The sequence below is a fragment of the Lissotriton vulgaris genome, chromosome 6 (assembly GCF_964263255.1).
Source record: "Lissotriton vulgaris chromosome 6, aLisVul1.2, whole genome shotgun sequence".
NCBI classification, from domain to species: Eukaryota; Metazoa; Chordata; class Amphibia; order Caudata; family Salamandridae; genus Lissotriton; species Lissotriton vulgaris.
This window is the reverse complement of record NC_141694.1, coordinates 141,139,098-141,165,815: the sequence shown is the minus strand read 5'-3', so window position 1 is coordinate 141,165,815 and position 26,718 is coordinate 141,139,098. Positions and strand designations below refer to the sequence as shown.

General features: G+C 47.9%; 1 protein-coding gene across 1 annotated transcript in view; it reads left to right on the top strand.

Annotated features, from left to right (window-relative positions):
• PARP1 (poly(ADP-ribose) polymerase 1) overlaps positions 1-26,718 on the top strand; it is a 461,510-nt gene that overhangs the window by 80,201 nt on the left and 354,591 nt on the right. Inside the window, exon 4 of the mRNA XM_086926179.1 lies at positions 16,448-16,662. Coding sequence (XP_086782305.1) covers positions 16,448-16,662 — 215 coding nt within the window. The remainder of the gene's footprint in view (positions 1-16,447; positions 16,663-26,718) is intronic.

The window sequence follows — 26,718 nt, the reverse complement described above, 5'->3', positions numbered from 1 at the left end:
AGGTCTCCCAGTGTTTGCACCTCCGCCTCCTGCCTGTGCTCAAGCATGCCGTGCGTAAGGACTCCCTCGCCTCCTGACGAGCCCTCCAACGGCACTGCGGGCGCGTATGGGAACACTTTCCTCGTGAGGTATAGTGCCCTACGGAAGCACCGATACGCCACCCCCAACAGGAGCGGGGCAGGTTTGGCCCGGTCTGCCAGCGGGTGGAACATTGCGGTGATCCGCTCCAAGGTGTAAGGCGGCTCGTCCTTGGCAGTGTCCTCTCTCCGCCTGTCAGCCAGCCAGCGTGCAATCCACTGGAGCTGCGCTGCCAAGTAGTAGTGCTCGAAGCAGGGGGCAGCCAGGCCACTCTTGTCTGTGGGGAGAAGTAACTTCCCTAGGGCCAGCCGGTGTTGAGACGCGCCCCACACAGTCGCGCAGGATACCATTGAGCCTGGAGAAGAAGGCCGCAGGCACGAGCAGCGGGAGGTTTGTGGAGTAGTAAAGAAGGCAAGGGAGCATCACCATCTTGGCCAGGGCGACCCTACCCGTGGTCGTCAAAGGAAGCGTGGACCAGAAGCCCACCTGTGCCCTGAGCGTGGTGACCCCTCTGCCTAGGTTCCCGTCCATCAGGCCAACCACTGCCGGTATACCTGGATCCCCAAGTATTTGAACGTGTCTGGGCACCATCTCACCCTTGCACCGTGAAGGGTGTACTCCGGGTCGTGCGTCCCCCTATTGAATGCAAAGAGACAGGTCTTGCCCACGTTAACTCGGAGCCCCGCGATGTCAGCAAATTGGCTTAAGATTGGGGCAAGCTGTTCCGGCATACTGTTCACGTCCCTGACAAATATCAGCAGATCGTCTGCGTACAGGGACACCTGATGCGTGCCATCACCTAGAGGGATCCCATCGCCTAGTAGTTGCCTCATTGCTGCAGCTAGCGGTTCAATGGCCAGTGCGAAGAGTAGCGGCGACAGGGGGCATCCCTGGCGGGTGCCTCTGCCTATCGCCACCTCCTCCGAAACATATGGCCCCAAACAAACGCGGACCACGGGACTCCTGTACAGGAGCCCCAGCATTTCTAGGAATTCCCTATCCAGTTCAAACGCCTCCAACACCGCCCTGAGATACCCCCACTCGAGGCTATCAAAGGCCTTTTCCAGATCCAATATCAGGCATCCTGCCCTGGGCCAAGCCGTCGTCTCCGCTGCCGCTACTCGGAAGTATCTCCTGAGATTCAGGGACTTGACCGTGCCGGCACAAAGCCATTTTGGTCCGGGTCGACCAGATGGGAGACCAGTGGCGCCAGGCGCTCGGCTAGTATCTTAGCCAATATTTTATAGTCCGTATTGAGCATCGCCAATGGGCGATAGGAGCCCATGGACATTGGATCCCTATCCGGCTTGGGCAGGGACACCAAGAACGCTTCCCGCAGGGAGGGCGGTAGTCGGCCCTCGGCTATCGCCTCCTGGTACATCTGAAGCAGCCTCAGCGATAAGATGTCTCTGTTTGCCTTGTAATATTCAGCCGGTAGACCGTCAGGTCCCGGTGTTTTCCCAGTCGCTAACGCCTGGATCGCGTCACCCACCTCCTCTAGTGTGAGTGGGGCACCTAGCTCCTCCCTCTGTGCGTCAGCGACCGCGGGCAATGTGATCATCCCCAGGAAGGCAGCCACCGCATCCTCCCGGCCAGAGCCCTGGGCCTTGTAGAGGTCTCGGTAGTGCTCCGTGAACGCTTTGTGTATGTCGCGCTGCGTGTATGCCACAGTGTCATTATCCAGTCGAATGGCTCCTATTGGAGCCCTTCGCTCCATGGCCTGTATCAGCCAGGCGAGCAAGCGTCCGGCTCTGTCCGCTTTCGCGTGCTTCTGGGCCGTATGCGCTGCATAGTTGTGGCACCGTAAACGTTTGATTAGGTCCGCGTGCTCGTTCCGTAATCCCTCCAGTTCAAGCCCATGCCTACCCGTACCCTCCCCCTCCCGTTCATACTGCTGCAATTCCGATTCTATGCGGGTCAGGGACGCTGATAGTCGAGCTCTGATGTTCCACGTGGTCCCTATGCAGTGTCCCCGTATGGTTGCCTTATGAGCTTCCCACTCCACCAAAGGGTCGCTCGCCGTGCCCTCATTGTCCTCCAAGTAGGAGAGAATGGCACCCCCAAGGGACGACCTGAACTCCGCATCCTCTAGCGCAGCCGCCTGCAGTCACCATGTGGGCACCGGTGGTCTGTCAGTCACCCAGCTGATTTGGAGTAACAGGGGGTTGTGGTCAGAGTGCGTCCTGCCTAAATACTCCGACTTAGTTATGAGCAGGAGCAGGGACTGAGAGCCCACTATCCTATCTAGCCTAACATGCAAGCCATGTACCAGCGAGTAGTAGGACTATATCTTGTCTGTGGGGTGCTGTGCTCGCCAAAGGTTCTGGATGGCCCAGTGTGTCAGCCAGTCTCCAAACGTCTGTGCCAATGAGGTCGCGGCCGCTGCGCGCAGGGGTGGATATGAGCGATCTAACTGTGTGTTCAGTACCATGTTGTAGTCTCCTCCTAGTAACCAGGGTAGGCCCGCTTATTGTTGAAGGACTTGGTTTAGAGACGCCAGGAAGGCAGGTTGCTCCGTGTTAGGGGCATAGATGGAGCCCAGCAGTATGTCCTGCCCGTTAAGCCTCCCCCTCACCAATGTGTATCGCCCTTCCGCATCCACCTGTGTATCCGTGTGTTGAAAGGGGACCCCAGCCTTCAACCAGATCAGGGTACCCCACGCATGCGCTGAGTAAGTAGTGCCATAGGTTTGTCCCCTCCATCTTCTGCGGAGCCTGTCCAGTTCTACCCGAGACATGTGCGTTTCCTGTAGGAGTGCCATCCCTGTGTGATGGCGCTGCATATACGCAAAAACAGAGTATCGGCGCGATGGGGTGTGCATGCCCGGATATTCCAGGTCATATTAGTGCCTGCCATGGAAAGTGTTTTGTTGTGTTCGCCCAGGGGTTGGTGGGTGGCGGGGGGTGTCGCGGGAGGCCGGGGTGTGGGTTCCCCACCCGAAGGCACTAGTGACTGCATCTGAAACTTGAGAACTGTGGTTAAGATCATAACTTTATGGGCGTATCCCCAACGGGGGATGTGTCCAAACTGTTCAACCAAACTGTGGCTTAGCTTATTGTGAGCACAATGTGTAGCAACTGCCTAGCTTACTATGAACGCAATGTGTGTGCGTGCGGGGAACGCACAGAAGGTGGAGTCGTCATGAAACTCCCTCAGCGGAGCCCCAACTCAGTTAGGGTGTGTGTGGGCCGCCATCGCCAGCGGAGCGTACTAACCAGAGCGAGCCGCCCACTAGCGCCTCCCTGCACGGCAGCGCATGCATGTGCGACCCAGGTGAGCAGGACGTCCGCACACCTGCAGCATAGTGGCTTATCCTGTTGCTATGACTATACATACTTGAGCCAGTGGGCCAGCAAAGTTACCAATCCATGCATTATCATAGTCTTTCAAACGATACAGCGGGTCTGTGTTCGAGGACATCAGCCATGCAGCAGTTCATCAGGAGTCCTTCGCGCATCACACTATATAGTCCGCTGTCTGGGGTGTCACCTCCGGTGGCAGGATGTCAACCGACAGCGCAGTAGACGGCGAAGAGGATCCGCTGACACCGCCTCTGTGATGTCGGCCATGGTCTGGCCCCCCGTGGCCCGATCCCGCGCCCAGCGTGGCCACCGCCTCCAGTGCCTCCTGTCGCTCTTGTCGTATCTTCTCCGGGCTGGGCGCTGCTTGACCCAGGCCTGTCCCTCGTTTGGCCCCTCTCCTTCTCCTTCTCCTCCTTCTCCTGAAGCGTTGTTCCTCTTGGTTCGTCGGCCTCGTCCCCGACCACTGCCCGGTTTCCTCCAACCAGTCCCAGACGTCCGCTGGTGTGTCGAAGAATCGTGTGCCTTCTTTTGCCACTACACGCAGCCTCGAGGGGAAGAGCAGTGAGTAGGGCAGGTCCAGTTCTCCGAGTTGTTTCTTCACTGCCAAGTAGGAGCCCTGTCTCTTTTGAGTCGCCGCAGTGTAGTCCGGGAAAAGCATTACTCGACTATTGCCCACTTGTAGGTCGCTCAGCTTCCGGGTTTCCCGGAGCACCGTGTCCCGGTCTCTATAGTTGAGGAGTTTGAAGAGGAACTGGCGGGGTCTGTCTCCCACCCTCCGGGCCAGCGCCGGCACCCTGTGTGCCCGTTCCACCACGAATTGCGGAGAAAGTACTCCTGGCGGCAGGATCTCCCTGAGCCATGTCTCAGTGTATCGTTCTGGTGTCGTCCCCTCTTCTCCTTCCGGCAGGCCTACTACCCGGAATTTGTTGCGCCGAGAGCGCCCTTCAGCATCCTCGGCACGATCCTACAGCTCTTGGACTCTGTCCATCAGGTCTTGTAGGGCCGTTGCGTGGCTGCGCACCACGGGTTGGATGTCCTGCACTATTTGGCGCTGCTCTGTGAAGGTCTCCGCCAGTTTTCGGTGGTCAGCGTGCAGTAGCGTGAAATCCGACGTTACTTTGTCAATCCGCCCCTCCAGTGACGTCTTAGTTTGCTCCAGAGTCGCCCCTATGCGTTCCACTGCCGCTAGAACCGTGTCCATTTTTGCCGCCAGTGCAGCCGCGGGGTCTACGGTTGCCCGTCGCTGGTCCTGTATCGCATCTTTTCCGCAGCGCTTTGTCCTTCAGCCTACCCATAGCAAGTTGCTGTGCCGTGGGCATCCGCACTCCCGGCTGCGCAGTGGTCCGGTGCGGTCTGCGGGTAGCGGGGTCTCGTCTGTCTCCCGCTGGGCGTTCAGTGGTGGTCCAATCCTTCAGAGTGCAAGTAACGACTGGTGTCTCCTTCAAGCCGTGTGCCAGATGCTGCCCTGCGTTGAACGGGGGGGGGCCCTCTCCTCAGGGTAGTCCTCGCTGGCCCCAGGTGTGGTTCCCGAACATAAGCGACGCGGTATCCGCCCCACCAGGCGCCAGGCTGTCGTTTCTCAGGCGTAAGCGCCCTGACTACGCTCCCCTCAGGGTCTTGGCAGCCCAATTCGTCCCCCTGGGGCCGCAGCGAGGGTCGCGGGGCATCTCCACCGCTGTTCTCAGCCTTCGTTCCCACGTCGGCCCACACTCCGGGTCAGGACGCCACCTCCGTGCCCCACCTCCGGGGCTTCACTGCTCACCCGTAAGGCCTCTCTGCGTCAGTCCCACGGCCCTGTACACCTCACGGCGGGTCCGGCGGCCCCGTGCTCTCCCTCTCTTGGCTCTTTCCGCTCACCGCGGGGTCTTCCTGCTCCCTCCGGCCATCGGGCGCTACAGGGCGTCACCTCCTCACGCAAACGGCGGCGGGTCGGGTGCCTGGTCACCGCCCCCAGGGCTCGGCAGCGGTCAGGGGCGCTCTCCGCAGCGGAGGTAGATGTGGGCAGTCCCATAATGGCGGCTCAGGGACCCGTCCCCTCACGGGCACTCTGTGGCACCTTCTACAAGCCAGTCAGCACCCTGGTCATTCACCCCTTAGTCACCGCCACGGGCGGGGGCACCTCCACACCAGCGGCGCCAGGCCCCCTCCGCTACGGGGCCCAGTCAGGAAGCGCGTCTCCTGCAGTGTTCCGCCAGCAGCACCCCTTCGGTGGTGGTCCCTCGGTGCCCTGATCTCTCGTCTGTTCTCTGGGCCTCTCTCTGCGGTGTCGGGCGGCTCCGTGCCCCCCCTCCTCCGGTTGCCCCAGCTCACCTCGGGGTCTCCCTGATGCCTCCAGCCTTCGGTTTTCAACTATGGGACTCGCCCACCGCCAGGAGCGCACAGGGTCAGGCGCGCTTGGCCTCAAAATGGCGGCACGCCGTCTAGTTCTCTCACGGGCGCCGCGAGACACCCTCCATGGACAGGTCAGCGCCTTAGCAGGTGATCCGGGGCTTGAGGGGCGCTCGTCAGGTGTTCTCTGCAATTCGCCGCCCACCAGTTACCGCAGGTCCCCCTCCGCCGCGGGGCTCGGCCGGGCTTCGCGTCTTTTACAACGGCCCGTCGGCAGCTCTCTCTCGGCGGTAAACTCCCGGCTCTCCGGTCCTTCCGCTCGCTACAGGCTGCACCGGTGGCGCCCCCAGGCAGTCGCGCAGCTCCTCCGCTCCACGTAGGTGGGTGCCCACCACACTATGAGGGGAATTTTAGGATAATCCGGGGCCTCGCTAGCGGAGCTCTAACAAGTTGCGCCCGCCATGTTGCCCGGCTGGCCACGCCCTCACCGGCTTCAAAGAATCTTTGGTTCAGAGTGTCATGGTCAACCGTGTTAAAGGCAGCTGAGAGGTCCAAGAGGAGTAGCGCAGTAACCCTCTTCCGGTCAACTGTATTGTTTAGGTCATCCCAGATGGCAAGGAGGGCAGATTCAGTGCCTCTTCCTGAACGGAATCCTGTTTGGAAGTCTGAAAGTATGTCATTGTCTACAATGTTGAACGCTGCTCTTTCTATCAGTTTGCCCAGGAACAGTCCATTTGTAATGGGTCTGTAGTTGTCAGGGTTCCGCGGGTCCAAGTTTGTTTTCTTCAGTAAAGGGCATATGTAGGACTTTTTGAGTTCTTCTGGAAATATTCCAGTAGTTAAGGAATAGTTGATGATTCTTCTTACTTGATTGGCAGCAGAGGTTGTTAAAAGAATTGTCTTGAAAGTTTGTGGCGGACTGGGGTCAGAAGGGCTGCTGGCGGGCCTGCTTGCTTTGACCAGGTCCATAAATTCATTGTGTGAGATTTGTTGGAAGGAACGGAGAGGCTTGATTAGAGCATTTTTGGATTGTTGTTTTGTACAAGGGTTAGTGCTGGTGATTTGTTTCTGTTTTAAGGACGATTCCAACTTGTCTGCTTTGTCCGTGTAATAATTTGCCACTTTTTTTCTGTGAAATCTTGATTAACAGGATGAGTTCCTTCTAGGCAATTTTGGTTTGCGAAATTCATTGAGTATTTTTAGAATTCTTTATTTGCACATTTAGCGTTTTGAATTCTGTCTGAATAGTACCTTTTCTTATCTTTTTTGATAGCAGACTTGTATAATCTGTTAATTTTCTGTAGGTGAAGTTTGTCTTGTTTGGCGTTTGTTTTGAGCCAGGTCCTTGCAGATTTCAAATTTGTTGTTTTATGTCTTTTATTTCTAGGTTTCTCCAAGGCGCTTTTTTTCTTTCGTTCTGTTGTGTGGTTTTGAGTGGTATCAGGATGTCAAAAGCTTCCTGTAGCCACTCATATAGATTTTGAACAGAATTTATGGTTTCCAGGTTTAAACTGGATGTTAGTTGCAGGGGTGTGGAATTTAATAAAACATCTACTTGTCCATGGGGCAGGTTACTACATAAATCTACTGTAACAAAATCCACTTGTCCCTTTGGTGCCATGTACTGCAGCGATAAATTATGGCAGTCATCTCATTATATAATAACTCTGATATAGCCTCTCTGATAATGCCAGGGCTCATACCATAGTAGTGTTTGAATACTTGCAATCCCCTTATGTTGCCACCTTTCCACAGATCTACATACTAGGGCTGAAATGAAGTGGTAAGCAATAGGTTCGAGGCAGGTTGGCTGCTGAATTCATATCTGTGCATAGATCGCCGCCTAGTGTTGGGTCCGAATGATTGCACATTGTTGTCCTGGAAGAGTCTTCGAAGTATCACGAGATAGGTGGCTCCTCCCCGGACTACAGTGCGCATGGGCATCCTCTCCATCCCCAGATTGTTTTTTTCCGCCATTGGGTTCGGATGTATATTTACTAACTCCTCTTCGGAATAGATAGAAAACTTTCTTTTTGGCCAAAAGGCCTATAGGTATCGTCGGTATTGTCTTTGCGATCGGTGCCGAGTACTCGTTCCTGCTCAATTCTCGAGCCGGGCGTCAAGGAATAGCCGCATGGCTATTCAGCTCCAAAGGCCCGGCCGACGCCAGAGGCCTTATCGACGATCGAAACGGAAAGGAGCACATTTAAGATGTGTCCCGTTTGCAACTCCAAGTATCCTCACATAGGAAGCCCAGCAGACAGCGCCTGACCCGGTGAACATCTTCGATGCCGAAGACGATGCAGGGGTCGAGCAGGACGTTCAAGAGATCCAGTCGGATCCTGCGTCGGAGGTTGGCTCCACTTCTGACGCAGAAGATGAGGAGATGGTCTAACATGACAAAGTCGTCGGCGAGGTAGGAGATGACGATGAGGCCTTTCGGGCCGTAGAAGATAGCTCGAGCGAGGAGCTAGGCCCGCCCGCTGGTTTGGGGGCCGACACTGAAACAGTCGATAAGGCTCAGGTCGAGGGACCTCGCTTCAAGGCCCGGCTACGGATATTTCTAAAGAGCCATCGGTCGATCGATCGAAATCGAAACCAACAACATCGGTGACCGCAAAACCGAAAGCACCGAAAACCAAATCGAAAGTGCAAGTAACTTTGATCGGATCTAAGGCTTCTGGACCATCGGCTTCGACGCAACAAAAGAGTGCTATCGACTCGGAGAGGTCGCTAAAGAATGTCGAGCCGAAATCCGGGGCACCGAAGAAAAAGGTCATGGACATCGACCCAAAGACGTCGGCGCCGAAGACCGTTGACACAAATAAAGGACTCAAAGCGCAGGACGCTACCGATCCTAAGCGTCGACTCGACAAAGTGAAAGTCGCCATGGACATTGAGCACAAAACACACCGTGGCTCTAAAGATCCCGTCGAGTCAACACAACCATCAGCCTCTTTCTCAAAGCAAGTGTCGGACTCGCTGCAGCACATAAAGGAAAAGGCTATAGCTGTCGGACCGAAGGCCGCTCCGCCCCCAAAAATAGTCAGCAAGACTCCAAAGGCGTCGGCACCAATAAAGTTTTATACTGCCGCCACCGGTAACGCCTAAGTCGTTCGTCCGACTCACGGGCGTCGACCCGGCCAAGAAGGTGTCCATGGGGAAAAAGCCAACAACTGCTGAAGAGGCCACAAAGCATCAACAGCCTCTCCAGGAAGACCAACCAAGGCAATTCATCGATGCCGAAACTGGTAGACTTTCCATTCACAAGCGAAAGATCGTCCCAGAACAGCCTACGGAGTCGTATAAGATTCCATTAAAGAAAAAGAGAGATTCAGCAACATCGCCTCTTCTGTCTGAACCTCTGCAACCATATGGATAAAAGCCTGGTTTTTCTTCACCCACACATTCAGATGCGGATGTAGAAGATGCTTACAATGAGGAATATAATTATCCAATCGACACTGATCCAGAAGATCACAATGAACCCTGGACAGACGCTGTTGACCCATGGGAGCCACGAACTGCCCCTGACAGCAATGTCTATGCTGTTAAGACATCACCAACAGAAGACATGGCTGCGTTCAGTGCACTTATTGAGAGGGCAGCAAAAAATCACGATGTCCAACTCAATACTGACCCTATTGAGGAGGATTTTTTATTTGACACCTTCTCAACCTCTGAGAGAACTGTCAAAATTCTACCCATGCTAAAAGGTGTCCTGAAACACGCTGGAGACATCTTTAAGGAGACCACAAGGGCCAGAGTGGTAAACCCCAGGAATGAAAAGAAATACAAGCCAGCACCTGGGGACCCTATGTATATCCGGGGACAGTTGCCATTGGACTCGCTAGTTGTTTCCAATGCTCGTAAGAGAGCGAACTCGCAAACCACAGGTGATGCTCCTCCCCCTGACAAGGAGTCTAAAGTGCTAGAAGCCTCAGGGAAAAGGGTAGCGGCTCAAGCGGCCAATGTCTGGCAAATCTCCAACACACAGGCAGGGAGATTTCCTCGCAACACTAGATCTAAAGGATGCATATTTCCATATACCAGTACACCCGTCACACAGAAAATATCTCAGATTTACCATTCAGGATCAACATTATCAGTTCAAAGTTCTCCCCTTCGGAGTAACAACAGCACCCATGGTGTTTACCAAGTGCCTAGCGACAGTGGCTGCCCACCTACAGAGACAAAGTATTCACGTCTACCCTTATCTGGACGACTGGCTTGTCCAAGCAAAGTAGACCCAGCAATGTGCCACCCACATGTCCCACACCATTCACCTACTTCACAGCCTGGGATTTTCACTGAATTATCCGAAGTCCCACCTTCAGCCCGCCCACGTACGGCAGTACTTGGGCGCGACAATAGACACTCTGGCAGCCAAAGCACAGCCAAATTCAGTGAGGATCAACAGCATTCAATTGCTGATACAAAAATTCAGACCACAACACTCGCTTCCAACACGAGTGTTCATGCAGTTGATAGGCATGATGGCCTCCTGCATCTTCATAGTCCCGCACGCGAGACTACACATGCGTCCGCTTCAGGACTGCTTAGCACGTCAGTGGAATCAGGCTCAAGGACAATTAAAAGACCTAGTGTTGGTGACCGGTCGCACATACAACTCTCTGCATCGGTGGAATCCACAAAAACTTTGCAGGGGCCGACCGTTCCAAGAGCCTGTACCACAGATAATACCGACAACGGACGCATCTCTCCAGGGATGGGAGCTCATGTACTCCACTACACAGTGTAGGGACTATGGACAATACAGCAAAGGAGGATGCACATCAACCTTCTGGAACTGATGGCAATCTTCATGGCGATGAAAGCATTCACGGTAAATTTGTGCAACAAAGTGGTGTTGATCCGGACGGACACCATGACTGCCATGTACTACATACAAAAGCACGGAGGTACACACTCTCCGCAGTTGTCTCATCTGGCTCAGAGCATGTGGAAGTGGGCCATTCAGAGAAACATCTTCCTCATGGCAGAACACCTCCCGGGCAAGGACAATCAGATGGCGGACCTGCTCAGCAGGCACAGCCACCAAATGCACGAGTGGGAGATACATCCATCAGTACTCCACCCGTACTTCCAGCAGTGGGGTCATCCAGAGATAGACCTATTCGCAACGAAGGAAAACGCAAAATGCCAAAGCTTTGCCGCCAGGTTCCCACACCCACAGTCGCAGGGAAATGCGATATGGATGAACTGGTCAGGCAAATTTGCATACGCTTTTCCACCAGCACCGCTAATACCGCTAGTGGCACGCAAACTGAGGCAACACTCGATGACTCTCATCCTGGTTGCTCCAACGTGGGCACGCCAACAATGGTACACCACGTTTCTAGAACTCTCCGTGGTACCGCATCAAAAACTGCACCTCACACCCAGACTCTTGACGCAGAACCATGGCGACATTCAGCATCCAGATCCGCAACAGCTCAACCTGGCGATCTGGCTCCTGAGGTCTTAGAATTTGGCTACCTCAACCTGCCTCCTGACTGTATGGATATCATAAAGGAGCCCCACTACTAGAGCATGCTATGCGGCCAAATGGAAGCGTTTCGTCATTTATTGTACCAATAATGACATTAATCCGCTAGATGCATCTACTCAAAACATCATCTGTTACCTATTACATCTATACAAATGCAATCTGGCCTACGCTTCCATAGGTATACATTTATCCGCAATAGCAGCTTATCTCCAAAACAGACGGCATCTCTCACTTTTCAAAGTGCCTGCCATCAAAGCTTTTCTGGAAGGACTCAAACGAGTTATTCCTCCCAGACACCCACCAGCACCTGTATGGAACCTAAATGTGGTCCTTACCAGACTGATGGGTCCACCTTTTGAGCCTCTCCACTCATGCGAGATACAATTCTTAACGTGGAAAGTGGCTTTTCTAATAGCAATTACATCGCTACGAAGAGTTAGTGAGCTTCAAGCACTAACTATCCAAGAGCCATTCATACAGATTCACTCCAACAGGGTGGTACTGCGCACTAACCCTAAGTTTCTGCCTAAGGTGGTTTCACAGTTCCATATAAATCAAACTATAGAACTGCCAGTGTTCTTCCAGAATTCAGATTCAGTGGCAGAAAGAATGCTCCACACACTAGATGTCAAAAGAGCTCTCATGTACTACATTGATAGGACAAAAGATTTTAGGAAGACAAAACAACTGTTTGTTGCCTTCTCACCACAACACAAAGGCAAACCCATTTCAAAAGCAGGTATAGCCAGGTGGATCGTTAAGTGCATACAAATTTGCTATCAAAAGGCTAAGCGCACATTAACGATTCCCCCAAGAGCCCACTCAACCAGAAAGTTAGGGACATCCATGGCTTTCCTGGGTAACATTCCTTTAGAAGAAATCTGTAGAGCAGCCACATGGTCTACCATACACACATTTACTAAACACTACTGCGTAGATGTGCACTCCAAACAGCAGGCAGCTGTAGAACAGGCTGTTCTAAAAACACTTTTTCAGACTGCTGCAGCTGGCACGGGCAGCCGCCGCTAATGGAGGGACTGCTATGTATTCTATGCACAGATATGAATTCAGCAGCCCACATACCTCGAACCGAATGTGCTACTTACCAGTATGCATCTGTTCTTGGCATGGAGGGCTGCTGACATTCATATCGCCCGCCCTCCTCCCCGGCGCCTGTAGCGGCTGCAGCACTCGGAATTACTCTTAGCATGGTCATCACTTGGAGTACTACACTCCATCTCTGCCACAATGGCGAAAAACAATCTGGGGATGGAGAGGATGCCCATGCGCACTGTAGTCCAGGGGAGGAGCCACCTATCTCGTGATACTTCGAAGACTCTTCCAGGACAACAATGTGCAATCATCCGGACCCAACACTAGGCGGCGCTCTATGCACAGATATGAATGTCAGCAGCCCTACATGCCAAGAACAGATACATACTGGTAAGTAGCATATTCGTTAATGCGGATTCGGTGCTGTGTGACGCACGGAAGCTTGACTGGGCAGGGTCAAGTAAGTTGTTCAATTCAAGATATTCAGTTAACTGTTTATTGACTAAAGCTTCCATAACTCTCGAGAACAAAGGAAGAAGAGATAGAGAACACAATGTCACGTTCAGATGGAAGGAAACCAGTCTTACTATGATATAAATCCAGCTGGTCTTTCCTACACACCTTTACTGTCGAAACAGAATAAAAAGAATCCACCTGAATGAACTTTGGATTTATATCATAGCAAGACTGGTTTCCTTCCATCTGAATGTGACCTTTTGTGCTCTTTGTATTGGTTGTTCACATGAACTTTATTTTCCTTTGTGTGTGCTTCGGCATTTTTGGTGGTGTTTACTAAGTGTGGTTTGTTTCACACCTATTTAAGGGGTTATAGGGCTCATCCCCTTGCCTTTAGCACCATACTGTACTCATTTGGTTCTCTCATTATACCCAATAGCGTCAATTGCTGAGCGCCAAAACAATCCCTGAACTAAAAACCCTTCCTAGGTATATGAAGAAGAGATAGAGGTCTATAATTTTGAAAATCCAGTGGATCAGCCAAGTCTTTTTTTTTTTATATGGGTCTTATTTGAGCCATGTTCCATTTCTGAGGGAAGCTGGCTGTGGTTTGAGATAAGTTACTGACTTCAGTGATTGGGACCGCAAGGGCCGAGGCCAAAGCTGAGATGATGAAAGAAGGGGTCAGGTCAAGAAGGGAACCTGATTTTATGTGGGCTAATCAGGACTGGACTTGCTCCGAAGTGATGGCCTTAAAAGCTTCCTATGGGGGAAGAGATGGGCTCATCATAATTTCGTGGTACCACACTAAGTTCCGCCTGTGTGCTAAAAGAGTTATAGATTTTATCAATCTTTAGCTTAAAATGGTTTGCCAGATCATCACAGAACGATTGAGTCTGCGTGATAGAAGGATTATTAACCCTAGGGTTGGTGAAATCTTACAGAATTTTAAACAGTTCTTGGGAAGAATATTTCGCTTCACTGATGCTGGTCCCTAAGTGAGATCTTCTAGCGATATTACATTTATTTCAGTAAGTGTGGTGAGTTTTAACATTGTAATGATGGTAGTCGGGTAATTAAATGTCTGTTTCTGGGTGCAAGTATGAGATGTCCTGAGCTTCAGGGATACAGGTTGTTTCTGCCTTTGAACCTTCCACCATGGGATCTCTGAGTCATTGAGAGGAATGCACTGGATAGTTGGTCCTCACCATGTCAAGTCTCTGAAAAGACTTTAAGACTGTCTCTGAGCAGGTTGGGTGGAAGTGAGTTCCATATCTTTTGAGCATTTCTTGAGGAAGATGTGTTGCAAAGCTTGCAGTTTCCTGAATATTGAATCATTGTAGGTAAAGATCTGCTTCACTGCATAGCTGCTTAGGTTTTAAAAGATGCCATTTAAAACCCAGTCATGGTTCATTGACAACTCATTAGGTCGAGGACCGAAAGGCAGCGCTTGCGCAGTCTCCGGGCGGAGATTTAATGATTTTTAGTACAGGGCTTGAACCCGCCTCTCTCTTCTATTGGCTGGCTCCCTAAACGGAGGCCAGCCATTGGATGAGAGGGGCATCTCTCAGTTCCAGCCCCGTCTCTTTCGGATTCGGTGGCGTGTTTTTTTGCGTTCTTTAGACTGTGACGTCATCCGTCACTCAGAACGCCAAACGCGTGCCCCCAATCCGAAATTTTCGGACTTGCGGCCGCCATTTTGATGCTCGGTAAGATGAGGTTGCCCTCTCCCGCTGTCCTCGTTCCCGCCCCCTCCCGCTGTTCGTGTCTTTGTTCCCGCCCCCCTCCCGCTGTCCGTGTCCTCGTTCCCATTGTATCCCGCCCCCTCCTGCTGTCCGTGGCTTTGCTCCCACCCCCTCCTGCTGTCCGTGGCTTTGTTCCCACCCCTCCCGCTGTCTGTGTCCTTGTTAGCGGCCCATGGGGTTCGAGGCCCTGCTTAGCCCGCAGTCCCAGTCCCCCTAAGCGCAGGAGGTGTGCCCCGCTGCCTGGGTCCCCTGGGGGATATTCCCCGCAGCGGTGCGGTGTGATCTCCCACGGCGAGGAACAGCCTCATGGAACACCACCGCCTTTGGCGTACGTGCGTTCGAAAGGGCGCAAACGAGCAGCTGGGGCAGAGTGTAGGCCGGCACAGGCTCCCGTCGCAGCTCCTGGCTGCCATGTGGGTCTGGTCCAACCGGGCTCTGGTGGCGGCCTCCCCGAAGGCTGGTATGGCCTCGGGCGGGTTGAGCGAGCGGCAGTACTGTGAGCTCTGTGATAAACTCGAACAGCTGCTGTGCTGTGGCCAATGCCGGAGCTCCTTCTACTGCAGCAAGGAGCACCAGCGTTAGGACTGGAAGAAGCAACAGGAGGTTCGCTCCACTCTGGCAGCGTCTTCCTGTCCTGTATCGTCGTGGGGACAGCATGATGCGTCTGCTGCATGTGCGGCCGGATTTCTGGGCACTCTGCCCCAGCCTTTCCCCCCCGAGCCCTGGCTCTTGCCTATTTTACCTAGTGAATATTACGTCAGTGTTCATTTTGCACCTTTTTTGGGTGAAACCTAGAATGACTGGGCCCATTTCAGCAACAGCCCAAGTGGGTGTTCTGCAAGCCCACGCTGCGGAGCGGCGAGTGTAAGTTTGGTCGCCGTGCTCGGTTTCACGCTGTGTGCGATCACTGTCCAGGCTGCGGCTGCGAAAGAAGCACTTTCAGCTGGAGGCCACGAGAAGGGGAACTACTATTTAGGGACACCACGCGCCGTGACCTGCTGGCTGTCGTTGCCCCTGTTCTTGAAGTGACCATGTCGTCTTTGTACTCTCGCAGCAAAGAGTACACCTTAACCGGAAATCTCAGTCCGACTCGCCCCCATCCTCTCCCACTCCCACCGCCAAGACTCTCAGAGTAAGATATTTTTTTCTTGTTACCTTTGCTTGTATAAAAACTTGTTCTGATGATGTTTACGAATTGCTAGCTGCCACGGAACCAGAACCGGTCGAACCAGAGGGAGGGTGAACAATAATGTGCAGTAGCTCTACAATGCTCTAAGGGTTTGGGATGCGACACCGAGCCTGCCGTCTTCACAAAAGTGCAGGTGCTGTTTACTTGCTGTCCAGTGTTCCCCAGTGAAATGAACTACATGTCAGTTTAGGGCCCCTCGAGACCTTGCTTGATTTATTCCCCCCTGCACAATCTAGTGCTTTGAGACGACATGTGGGAACTTAATCGAACATTCATACATTGCTCTAACTTACTACTAGTGGCCATGGCCACGTGGTGATTTAGATTGGCAGATGCAAGAATCCCCTCAAACAACAGTACCTGCATCTTGTCCTTTGATGACTTGATGTGAGAAACTGTCACTGCCAGAGGTACATTTTTGATGACCGTACACAATTATGTCTGATATTGAATCGTGGTAATTGGTGAATTTATGACTCAAAATTATGTACCCAGTTTGTTTGCAACTGTCCTTAAGGTATGTTTTAAATGATATAATAATCTAGAGTTGACTTCAGGCAGCAATGCACGACCTAAGCTCAGTGGCATTTCTGTAGCGAAGTACACATGACAAAACCAGTAGTGTTGTATAAAATTACAATTTTTTTTTTCCAAGATTCCTTAAGTGGCAAAGCGGCAGGGTACTTTGCTTGACCACTTAAGGGCTTGAAAGAACAGCTATGCATTGCTTTGCTGCATCCATGATGTGCTCAGCTTCATCGTCTTGTTTTTGTCTTCCCAACAGAACCAGGTTAGACTCTCCAAAAAGATGGTGGATCCTGAAAGGCCACAGCTGGGAATGATTGACCGCTGGTACCACCCAGACTGCTTTGTAGCCCGACGTGAAGAGTTAGGCTTTCTCCCCACTTACAGTGCCAGCCAGCTCATGGGCTTTGTGATTCTGAAGCCAGAAGACCAGCAAGATCTTAAGAAGAAGCTGCCAGCTGTCAAAAGTGAAGGGTAAATTGCCAGGGGATATATGTATATCATGGGATGTTGCAGATTATTTATCCATGCAGGAAAATAGCATTTAAAATACAATGTTTAATTTTTTATATGTTAAAGTTAATGCAATTTACAGGTTTACTGCTTAGTATAACACACAAGATAATGGACGGAATTCTGCACAATGTCATACATTCACCCCCAGTCACAGATCTGGGTTTAATCCATCGTTATTTTGCTCACCAAGACACCCCAGTTCAGACATGGCCATATGCAAATCAGTCTTGACCCTGTGCCTCATGGGAACAGTCCAGCCCGAACTACCAAGCCATGTCTTTCCTAGACCGGAATCAAGCATCCAAGGACCGGTTTCTGGCTATCAGCCGTGTTCAGCCAGGATAGCTTGACTCCAGTGGCGTAGTGAGCACGGGACCCACGTCTGGGCATACCCCTCCCACATAGGGTGAGCTGCAAAACACACAAGATGATGGACGGAATGTTGCACAATGGCAAAACATTCACCCCCAGTCACAGATTTGGGTTTAAAAAGAAAGTAAACCATTTTCTACAGGCATAAAGGATAAAACCCTAAAGAAGACCTGAGTAAGCAGTTTTTCGATTGAGAAGCCTGTCTGGTCTTTTTGAGTGCGTTTCCAGAGTCTTTCGGTGCAGCCTTAGAAGGATTGTGTTACGATCATGTGCTTTGGTATGATCAAGGGTCACAGACAAAGGCCCGTCAGATAGTAAGCGGAGCCTCTGGGCAGGGTTTTTTTAAAACTAGGCAGGTCTTTTTATAAAGGCACATTGCTTCGATAGACCCTTCCTGCCAGGCGCTTCACCGGCTGATGTCTGACAGAGGTGGCCACGGATGACATTAGAGGACAGATGTTCTCAGACCGAAAGCTCCACTTCCTTCCACATCTGCGAGTACTAACTAAAAGCAAAAGTTGTTTGGACCCGGCATCCTTCAATCATAACCCGTGAAACAAGCAAGTCAGCTAATTAGTCTGAGCTAATCTTGGAAATAATGAATGCTTCACGTTGAAACTAGTCTTCATCGAAGTGGGGGCGGAGGGAGGGTTCACCACAAAAGGCATTGATATTATATTATATAACACCTCATAGGATAATGGACTATGACCGTTCATTGTTATATTTTGCAGGAAAGAAAAAATGTCCTGGAAGAAATGGCAATGCATTGTTAAAATGAAGTTTTGGAAAGATTGAATGACTGTCTAGACATTAGTAGTGCACTGGTGATGACATGCTCCCTAGCAAGGGTGTGCTACTAATAATTGTACTTTTGAATGATCTAGGTGTGAGGGAAGTTCCCAGTAATGTTCACTCATTTCTATATAATTAATCACAAAAGAAAATTTAAACCTGAGGTCGTGCAGCTGCTTTCGGTCACGTTATCTGTATTTCAGTTCCTAATAAGGCCAATACGCTAATAGCTCGGGTGTCAAATAAGTGCAAGATTGAGTTTGATTGTTTCTTGATATTAAGTTTTTAGCTCTTTTATTTTTTCATCAAATCACTGCAGGCAACAAGGATGGAAGCCTTATCCTAAAAAAATTGTTTTTCATTAGCTTTTTTACAGGCAAACAGGATTAGCAGGTGATACTGACACCATAAAGATGTGGAGAACTTTACACTTTGTTTCCTCATGGAGTTTATCGGAAAACCATTGTACAGAGTTCTCTGGCTTATATTTTTTTTAGTTTAAATGCTAGGTACCCTCTTTAAGCTAGTGGTGTATCTGGCTGGGGCTGCTCGCTAAAGAAGTGTGTATGTATGCACCATGCGGCGTAATATACTATTTATTAAAAATTTTGAGTGAGACGAGGCTGTGACTTAAGGCAGTCAACTCTGTGGAACACTTCTTCATAAAAAAGTACAATCTATGAAGAGCAATTCCTTTCTTGTAGATGAATGTCAAAAATTAGAAAAGTACACACAATTCACTGTACTTATATTAAACGTAGAAAGCAAGTTAGTTCAGCTGTGTAAAGCAGGGGTTTTCAGGTCAATTAAAAAAGGCAAGGGGCATGACAGATTTGCGGTATAACTGACCACCGTGTAAAATATGAAATAGTTCAGAATGCAGTATTTATATGTACAATTATAATATGGTATGTCCTGGTGTCTGCTTTTCTGTGTATACATTGGACACCTGATCTCTATCCCCCACTGCACATATCTCTTCAGCTACAATTTGTCAGTCCCGAAACCAAGATCGACGGCCTGACAATCTGATCTCTGCCACACCTCTTTTTGTGATGGCAAGATATCTGCGCCTCTCCACGAACCAAAGTTTTAGTGTTTGTACTTTCTGCACTCGCCTATAATGCATCGGATTCACTGTGTGACTTGGGCTGGACGCTTTCCAGAGTAAGACTTACAATGGCCAGTCCAGCCTGGAAATCAGCAGATCTGTTGGTGCAAATAAATGAGCATCTTGGTCAGGCCACCTTGGCCCCCATCCTTCCTGCCTCTTTTATATGATGCTTATACACACTCAAGGTCTCAGCCCCACCTCCCATACTGCACTCATCAGCTAATGAAGAGAGCCATGAAGAGCTCAGATGTTTTTGGGTGGAATTGATGGCAGTACCCACTGAAATGACTGGAACACAAGACATTATATTATGTACATTTTAGCACCCCTGGGGCGCTTGTGTGGCTCTGTAAGCCAACTGCAGCAAACTTTTGTTTGACTCCCACTGAATCCGAATTGGAAGCTGGCGACCTAGATCAAAACAGTTATTTCAATTTGAACGTCAAAAGGTACATACATCTACACAAACAAATCTACATCATACTTATGCACAAACTGAAATTTTCTTTAATTAACAAACACAAATATATGCAAATCGAAATGTTTATTTTAATGAGAAGGTTGTAGCTTTTAAACATGTGCTTTTAGTTTTAAAAAGTAAGCACGTAGCAGTGCATTGATTGAACGCACCAATCATCCTACTAATTGCTGTATTTTTGCTGCTCCCACAAATCAGCCTGATGACACCAACTTAATATTTGCTCTCCCTTCCCCAGAATGTGTTCTTTTAAGTTCAGTACTGATCATATTCCTTTCACAACTCGGTAACAAATTTTTGTGAGGATTACCCTATGTTTGCAACTGTATACTAGATTGTACCGTTTGCTCCTTTGAGCCCTTAACTGCGGCAATACAGCAATATAGAAAATAACATACCATGCTTCTCTTTGTAAAACATTTGTGTGTATATCTCTCTCAATTTATATTTTTATATACATGTATATTGCATTTCAAGGTGGCGATAGCCACTGTGTAGTTCTGTTTGAGTCTCACTTTTCATTGAAAAGGCTCACTTTAATTCACCTATTACTTTTGACCCCGTTGCTGGATTTGCCTGACATTTGGCAGTCGAGCTGGTTCAGCTAAGTATCCTTGAAGATCTTTCCATGGAGCAAAAAGTTATAAGAGAGTGAACAATTTTGCTCTCACCTGACGTTTTTTATTTTTTTGGGATAAGCAAATTTGATTGATTTTAAAAAACAAAGAAAAACAGATCAGCCAATGCACGGAAATCACAGATATGAGTTCATTCATACCGTCGCTGTACTCTCCAATCAAGGACCCTCTAAAAAGGAAAAACATAACCCCTAGCAGATGCTGGAGTCCAGTCAATCTGGACCCTCCACAGCTCCCAGCCACTTCCCCCACACTCTACGATATTTCTTGGCACGCCCCTTCGCTATATGCATGGCTTTCTCTTGGGTCGCACACCAGTCGACCCCTTTTCGCCACTTCACCAGGGTAGGAGGATCAGGGCTTAGCCAGGCTGCTGCAATGTCCTGCTTCGCCACCATCATTGCTGTATTGTAAAACAACTTATCAGACCTGGACCCATCCAGCCCGTCAGTGATACCTAGCAGGGAGTGACGCGGGTCATGAGGAACATCCCAACCAAGAACCTCCGTCAACTCTCCCTCAAAGAAACCTCAGAACTGCCCCAAGCGGGGGCATGACCAAACCATATGGAGGAAATCGTCCGGGACGTGCATGCATCGTGTGCATGCCGCATCTGGGCGCAAACCTGCAGGCGCAGGGGGGTGAGATACGCAGCGTGTAGATCGTATAATTGACTAAAGTATAGGGTAGAGCACCGCTGTTTCAACTGAAAGATATGAGTTGTTTTCGTGCCTCCGGGGCTCTCTCCCCGTCTGGAGAGATATAATTCCAGCCTCTGATAGCAGCTATACCTGGCTAGGTATAGCTGACCCCCCGGGCACCGATATGTGCTGGATCAGCTCTAAGTTTATAATTATTCAAATGTTAAGTTCATAAAGATCCTTATTTCCAAATAAAACAGTTACTTCATTGTTCATTTGTATTTCATTTAATCGTCATGAAATTATTTTCCAAAAAAATCGTTTTCCAATTTCACATGTAAATCCAATGCATTTCGGCAGTATTATTCTGCCTTCATCAGGGAAATAGAATATCTACAAATTAAAGAAACACATTTTTAATCTATATGCATGTCTAGTAAGTTACATCTTTTTCATCTTAACTTTCCAAAGTTTGCCAACATTTTATAATATTTTATAATGACTTAGTCAGCGAGCATTCTGTTTTAATTAATAGGGGCTTTAAATTCTCCTTTGCGCTATGGGAATGTATCAAACTAGTGTTTACTTGGTATCTAAAACGATTGAGTTCATTACGCTCGGTTGCTGCCTGTTGTTTACTGCCGTTACTGAAGCGCTCACAAAAAGGATGTTGACAAGTCTCGCTTTACGCGCTGACGGTGTCGGTCTAACCATAGCTCAACCATATCGTGCTTAGGTTCACTGTGACTAGACAAAGTCTAATTACTAAAATAATTGCTGTTATACGCGCTTGAACAGCCTAAGCTGGTTTTCGGCTTACCTCGGCGTTTCTGCTCCTCGCGCCATACCTCTACGGACTGATTCTGATACTTCCGGTATTACGCCCCTGGCGCCTGCGCTCTATTTAGCTCTCGCTATTCCGTTTTTTTTGTATGTATAATCCCACTAACTTTATTAATGTTCTGTTCTAGGGGATCTACACCAGTGCTCGTTTCCACTATGTGCTAATGCTGCTGTTACGCTTGCAATTATGAAGATTGTGCTCAAAGGTGTTAATGCAATACTATAAAAATGAAAATATTTAACTCATTTGGTGTGGCTCGAATGTTTATAAGTAACAAAGAAATTCTGTTCTTTCATTGAGTCCTCCGGGCTTCAGACTGCCCAGATTATAAATCCAGTAATTCTCCTGTTTCAGCAACTTAATTTTGTTCATGGAACCTTCCATTCTGGGCAGTGTTTCAAGTACGCATACTCGTAATTGGCTGACATTATGTTGCTTCTGTGTGAAATGTTCCGCCACACTGGTCTTTTGGGATTTAAGTCTGATAGTGCTTTTGTGTTCATTTATGCGAACTTTCAGTTTCCGTTCCGTATGTCCCACATAAACGTCTCCACAAGGACATTTAATCATATAGATTAGATTGCTTGAGTCGCATGTTGCATTCACTTTTAATGATATGGGGTAACCCCTTTGTGGATGTGTTATGCTTGCTCCTTTAATAATGTTGTTACACGTATTGCAGTTATAGCACGGGATCGTGCCCTTAAATGATATTGCTCTGTGCTTTTCTTCCTGTGGTTTTAAGAAATCTGCTAAATTTTTAGCACGGGTATGTGCAAAAATTGGTTCCTCTGAAAAAATTCCTTTAAAGTCTGGTTCCATTGTTAGCATTGGCCAATGCTTTTTGATGATTTGTTTAAATTGAGTGCTGACTGTAGAGAATTTGCTCACGCATGTGATGCGATTACTGGTTGTGGGTGTTTTTCGGATTAGTAACTCTTGTCTGGATTTCTGTTGAGCTCGTGTTAATGCTGTTTGTGTAATATCTGGGGGATATCCCCTTTCAATGAATCTTTGTTTCATTTCGTTCATTTGTTCTCTGCATTTTGTAGCCTCTGAGACCACTCTCTTCACCCGTAACATCTGAGAATATGGGAGGTGTTTCTTGAGGGCTGGAGGATGATGGCTATTGAATTGCAACAGGTTGTTTCTGTCTGTTTTTTTTCGATATAAGTTTGTGGAGAATTCATCACTTTCTTTCGTTATCTCAACGTCAAGGTATTGTATTCTGGATTCTTGAATATCTCATGTGAATCCGATTTGGTCTATTTTTGTATCCAAGTTTTGTAATTGTTGTTGGAGTATGTTATGGGAACCCTTCCATATCAGAAAAATATCATCTATGAATCGTACATACATGACTGTGTTATTGTTCCAAATCGTGTCTTGAAATACATGTGCTTCCTCGAATGCTGCCATGAACAGATTTGCATACGCCGGAGCGGCGCAATTTCCCATAGATGTTCCGCTTTGTTGCATGAACCATTTTTTGTTATGTTCAAAATAGCTATGTTGCAATGTAAACTGCATGAGTTCTAAAAGAAAGACTTGTTGTTCTTGTGGATAATCACTCTCAAGAAGGGCGCTTTCAATAGCTTCCAAACCTTGCTGATGCGGTATTGAAGTATAGAGGGCTTTTACATCAATGTTGGCCATTGTCATGCTTTCATCTGGTTGGATGGAGGACAATTTGATAAGGAAGTCTGTGGTGTCTTTCAAATATGATCTGGTTTTTTGTACTAGTGGTTGTAAATATCTGTCCAGGTACTTCCCAACTGGTTCGTGGATACTTTGTTTGGTGGACACGATGGGTCTGCATGGTGGTTTCAATAGGTCTTTATGAACCTTGGGGACTAGATAAATAGTTGGGGTTCTTTGATGTTCTTGTGTGAGGTATTTAAATGTTTTTTCCGTGATGGTTCCTTGATCATGAGCTTTCTGAACTATGTTCAACAAGACTTTTTTGATTAATGTTGTGGGATTAGTTCCGATCTCCATGTATAAATTCATGTCACTTAGATGTTCATTCATTGTATTTTCATAGTATGCTTTGTTGAGGATAACTGTTGCACCCCCCTTGTCTGCCTTTTGGCATATGATGTTTTGATTCTCCGCTATGGATTTGAGGATTCCAAATTCTTTCTTGGTGGTGTTCATTTTGTGTGGTTTTTGTTTAGTGCTCAATTGTTTTAAGTCTCTACTGCATAATTGTTCGTATAGATCTATTGTTTTGTGGCTGATCGGGGGCATATATGTGCTTCTGGCTTTTAATCCCTTTAGTTCATCTGTTTCCATTGTAGGTTGTTTTTCCACTATATTTTCAAAGAAATGTCTGAGGCGCAATTTTCTTGTGAGTTTGAATAAGCTTACTTCCAACTCTAAAGTATTGGTGTGGGCCGTCGGGACGAAAGATAATCCTTTTTGTAGTGTTGCTATTTGAATTTTGCTGAAGGTGTAATTCGATATGTTCAACACTAAACTTTGTTGGTCTGTTGTTGTTTTTTCCTCTCCTTCTTGGTTAGTGTGGACCGTGTTAGCGGTTGGTTGGATCCTGTTTCTTTTTCTATGTCCCCTCCGGAGTCTTCTGTTTCTATCCGGCCTTCCTCTAAAAAAGGTACCGCTGTCGATGTAGTTGCTTGTTCCTTGGATTGTGTGCTTTTCTGTGGTATATTTTTTGTCTGAGTTGTTCTTTCACTATCCGTTGAAGATGTGTCAGTATGTGAGGTATATCCTTTGGATTGTCTTTTTCTCGCATACACCTCGGCCCATGTGTAGACTTCTTGTAATTTATAATCCAAAGTGTCTCGTTTATATTTGCGTAGCTTGCGCTCATTAATTTCTTGGGTGTGTTTTATCAATTGGGTATTTATGTCTTCCAGGGTTGCAGTTAGTTCTTCTGGTGTGCTTAGTTTGGCTATTTCTGTTTTGGTTTGTTCTATTTCATGAGTGAGTTCTTCTAATATTAAGGCCAGTTCTTCTATGATCAGTAGGATGAGGTCTAAACTGCACTTATTCAAAATTGCAAACCATTTTTCTGTGAAAGTTTTGGAATTTTTACATAGACTGGGTTTGAGGGCAATCCTGAGACCTCTAGGTAAACCCTTTGGGCTTTATGGTATTTAATCATGGTGGATGCGTGCATTCTCTGGTTGATCTCCTTGCGAGTTAAGTATAGAAGATGTCTTAATTGTTGTTCCTTGTTTTTTGAGTAAACTGGTTCTTTATTCGATGGTTGAATTAATGAATAGATTTTTTCACTTGCGTCTGTCGCATATGCGAATGTTTCTGCCCGCCTGTCCGTGGAGGCTGTGATTTCTTCGTATTGCATTTTCAGGTTTGGTTGATTCCTCAATGGTTTATGTGCGTGCTTCTATCCTGAAGGGCGGGTACTGTAATATACTAAAGTATAGGGTAGAGCACCGCTGTTTCAACTGAAAGATATGAGTTGTTTTCGTGCCTCCGGGGCTCTCTCCCCGTCTGGAGAGATATAATTCCAACCTCTGATAGCAGCTATACCTGGCTGGGTATAGCTGACCCCCCGGGCACCGATATGTGCTGGATCAGCTCTAAGTTTATAATTATTCAAATGTTAAGTTCATAAAGATCCTTATTTCCAAATAAAACAGTTACTTCATTGTTCATTTGTATTTCATTTAATCGTCATGAAATTATTTTCCAAAAAAATCGTTTTCCAATTTCACATGTAAATCCGATGCATTTCGGCAGTATTATTCTGCCTTCATCAGGGAAATAGAATATCTACAAATTAAAGAAACACATTTTTAATCTATATGCATGTCTAGTAAGTTACATCTTTTTCATCTTAACTTTCCAAAGTTTGCCAACATTTTATAATATTTTATAATGACTTAGTCAGCGAGCATTCTGTTTTAATTAATAGGGGCTTTAAATTCTCCTTTGCGCTATGGGAATGTATCAAACTAGTGTTTACTTGGTATCTAAAACGATTGAGTTCATTACGCTCGGTTGCTGCCTGTTGTTTACTGCCGTTACTGAAGCGCTCACAAAAAGGATGTTGACAAGTCTCGCTTTACGCGCTGACGGTGTCGGTCTAACCATAGCTCAACCATATCGTGCTTAGGTTCACTGTGACTAGACAAAGTCTAATTACTAAAATAATTGCTGTTATACGCGCTTGAACAGCCTAAGCTGGTTTTCGGCTTACCTCGGCGTTTCTGCTCCTCGCGCCATACCTCTACGGACTGATTCTGATACTTCCGGTATTACGCCCCTGGCGCCTGCGCTCTATTTAGCTCTCGCTATTCCGTTTTTTTTGTATGTATAATCCCACTAACTTTATTAATGTTCTGTTCTAGGGGATCTACACCAGTGCTCGTTTCCACTATGTGCTAATGCTGCTGTTACGCTTGCAATTATGAAGATTGTGCTCAAAGGTGTTAATTCAATACTATAAAAATGAAAATATTTAACTCATTTGGTGTGGCTCGAATGTTTATAAGTAACAAAGAAATTCTGTTCTTTCATTGAGTCCTCCGGGCTTCAGACTGCCCAGATTATAAATCCAGTAATTCTCCTGTTTCAGCAACTTAATTTTGTTCATGGAACTCAACAGAAATCCAGACAAGAGTTACTAATCCGAAAAACACCCACAACCAGTAATCGCATCACATGCGTGAGCAAATTCTCTACAGTCAGCACTCAATTTAAACAAATCATCAAAAAGCATTGGCCAATGCTAACAATGGAACCAGACTTTAAAGGAATTTTTTCAGAGGAACCAATTTTTGCACATACCCGTGCTAAAAATTTAGCAGATTTCTTAAAACCACAGGAAGAAAAGCACAGAGCAATATCATTTAAGGGCACGATCCCGTGCTATAACTGCAATACGTGTAACAACATTATTAAAGGAGCAAGCATAACACATCCACAAAGGGGTTACCCCATATCATTAAAAGTGAATGCAACATGCGACTCAAGCAACCTAATCTATATGATTAAATGTCCTTGTGGAGACGTTTATGTGGGACATACGGAACGGAAACTGAAAGTTCGCATAAATGAACACAAAAGCACTATCCGACTTAAATCCCAAAAGACCAGTGTGGCGGAACATTTCACACAGAAGCAACATAATGTCAGCCAATTAC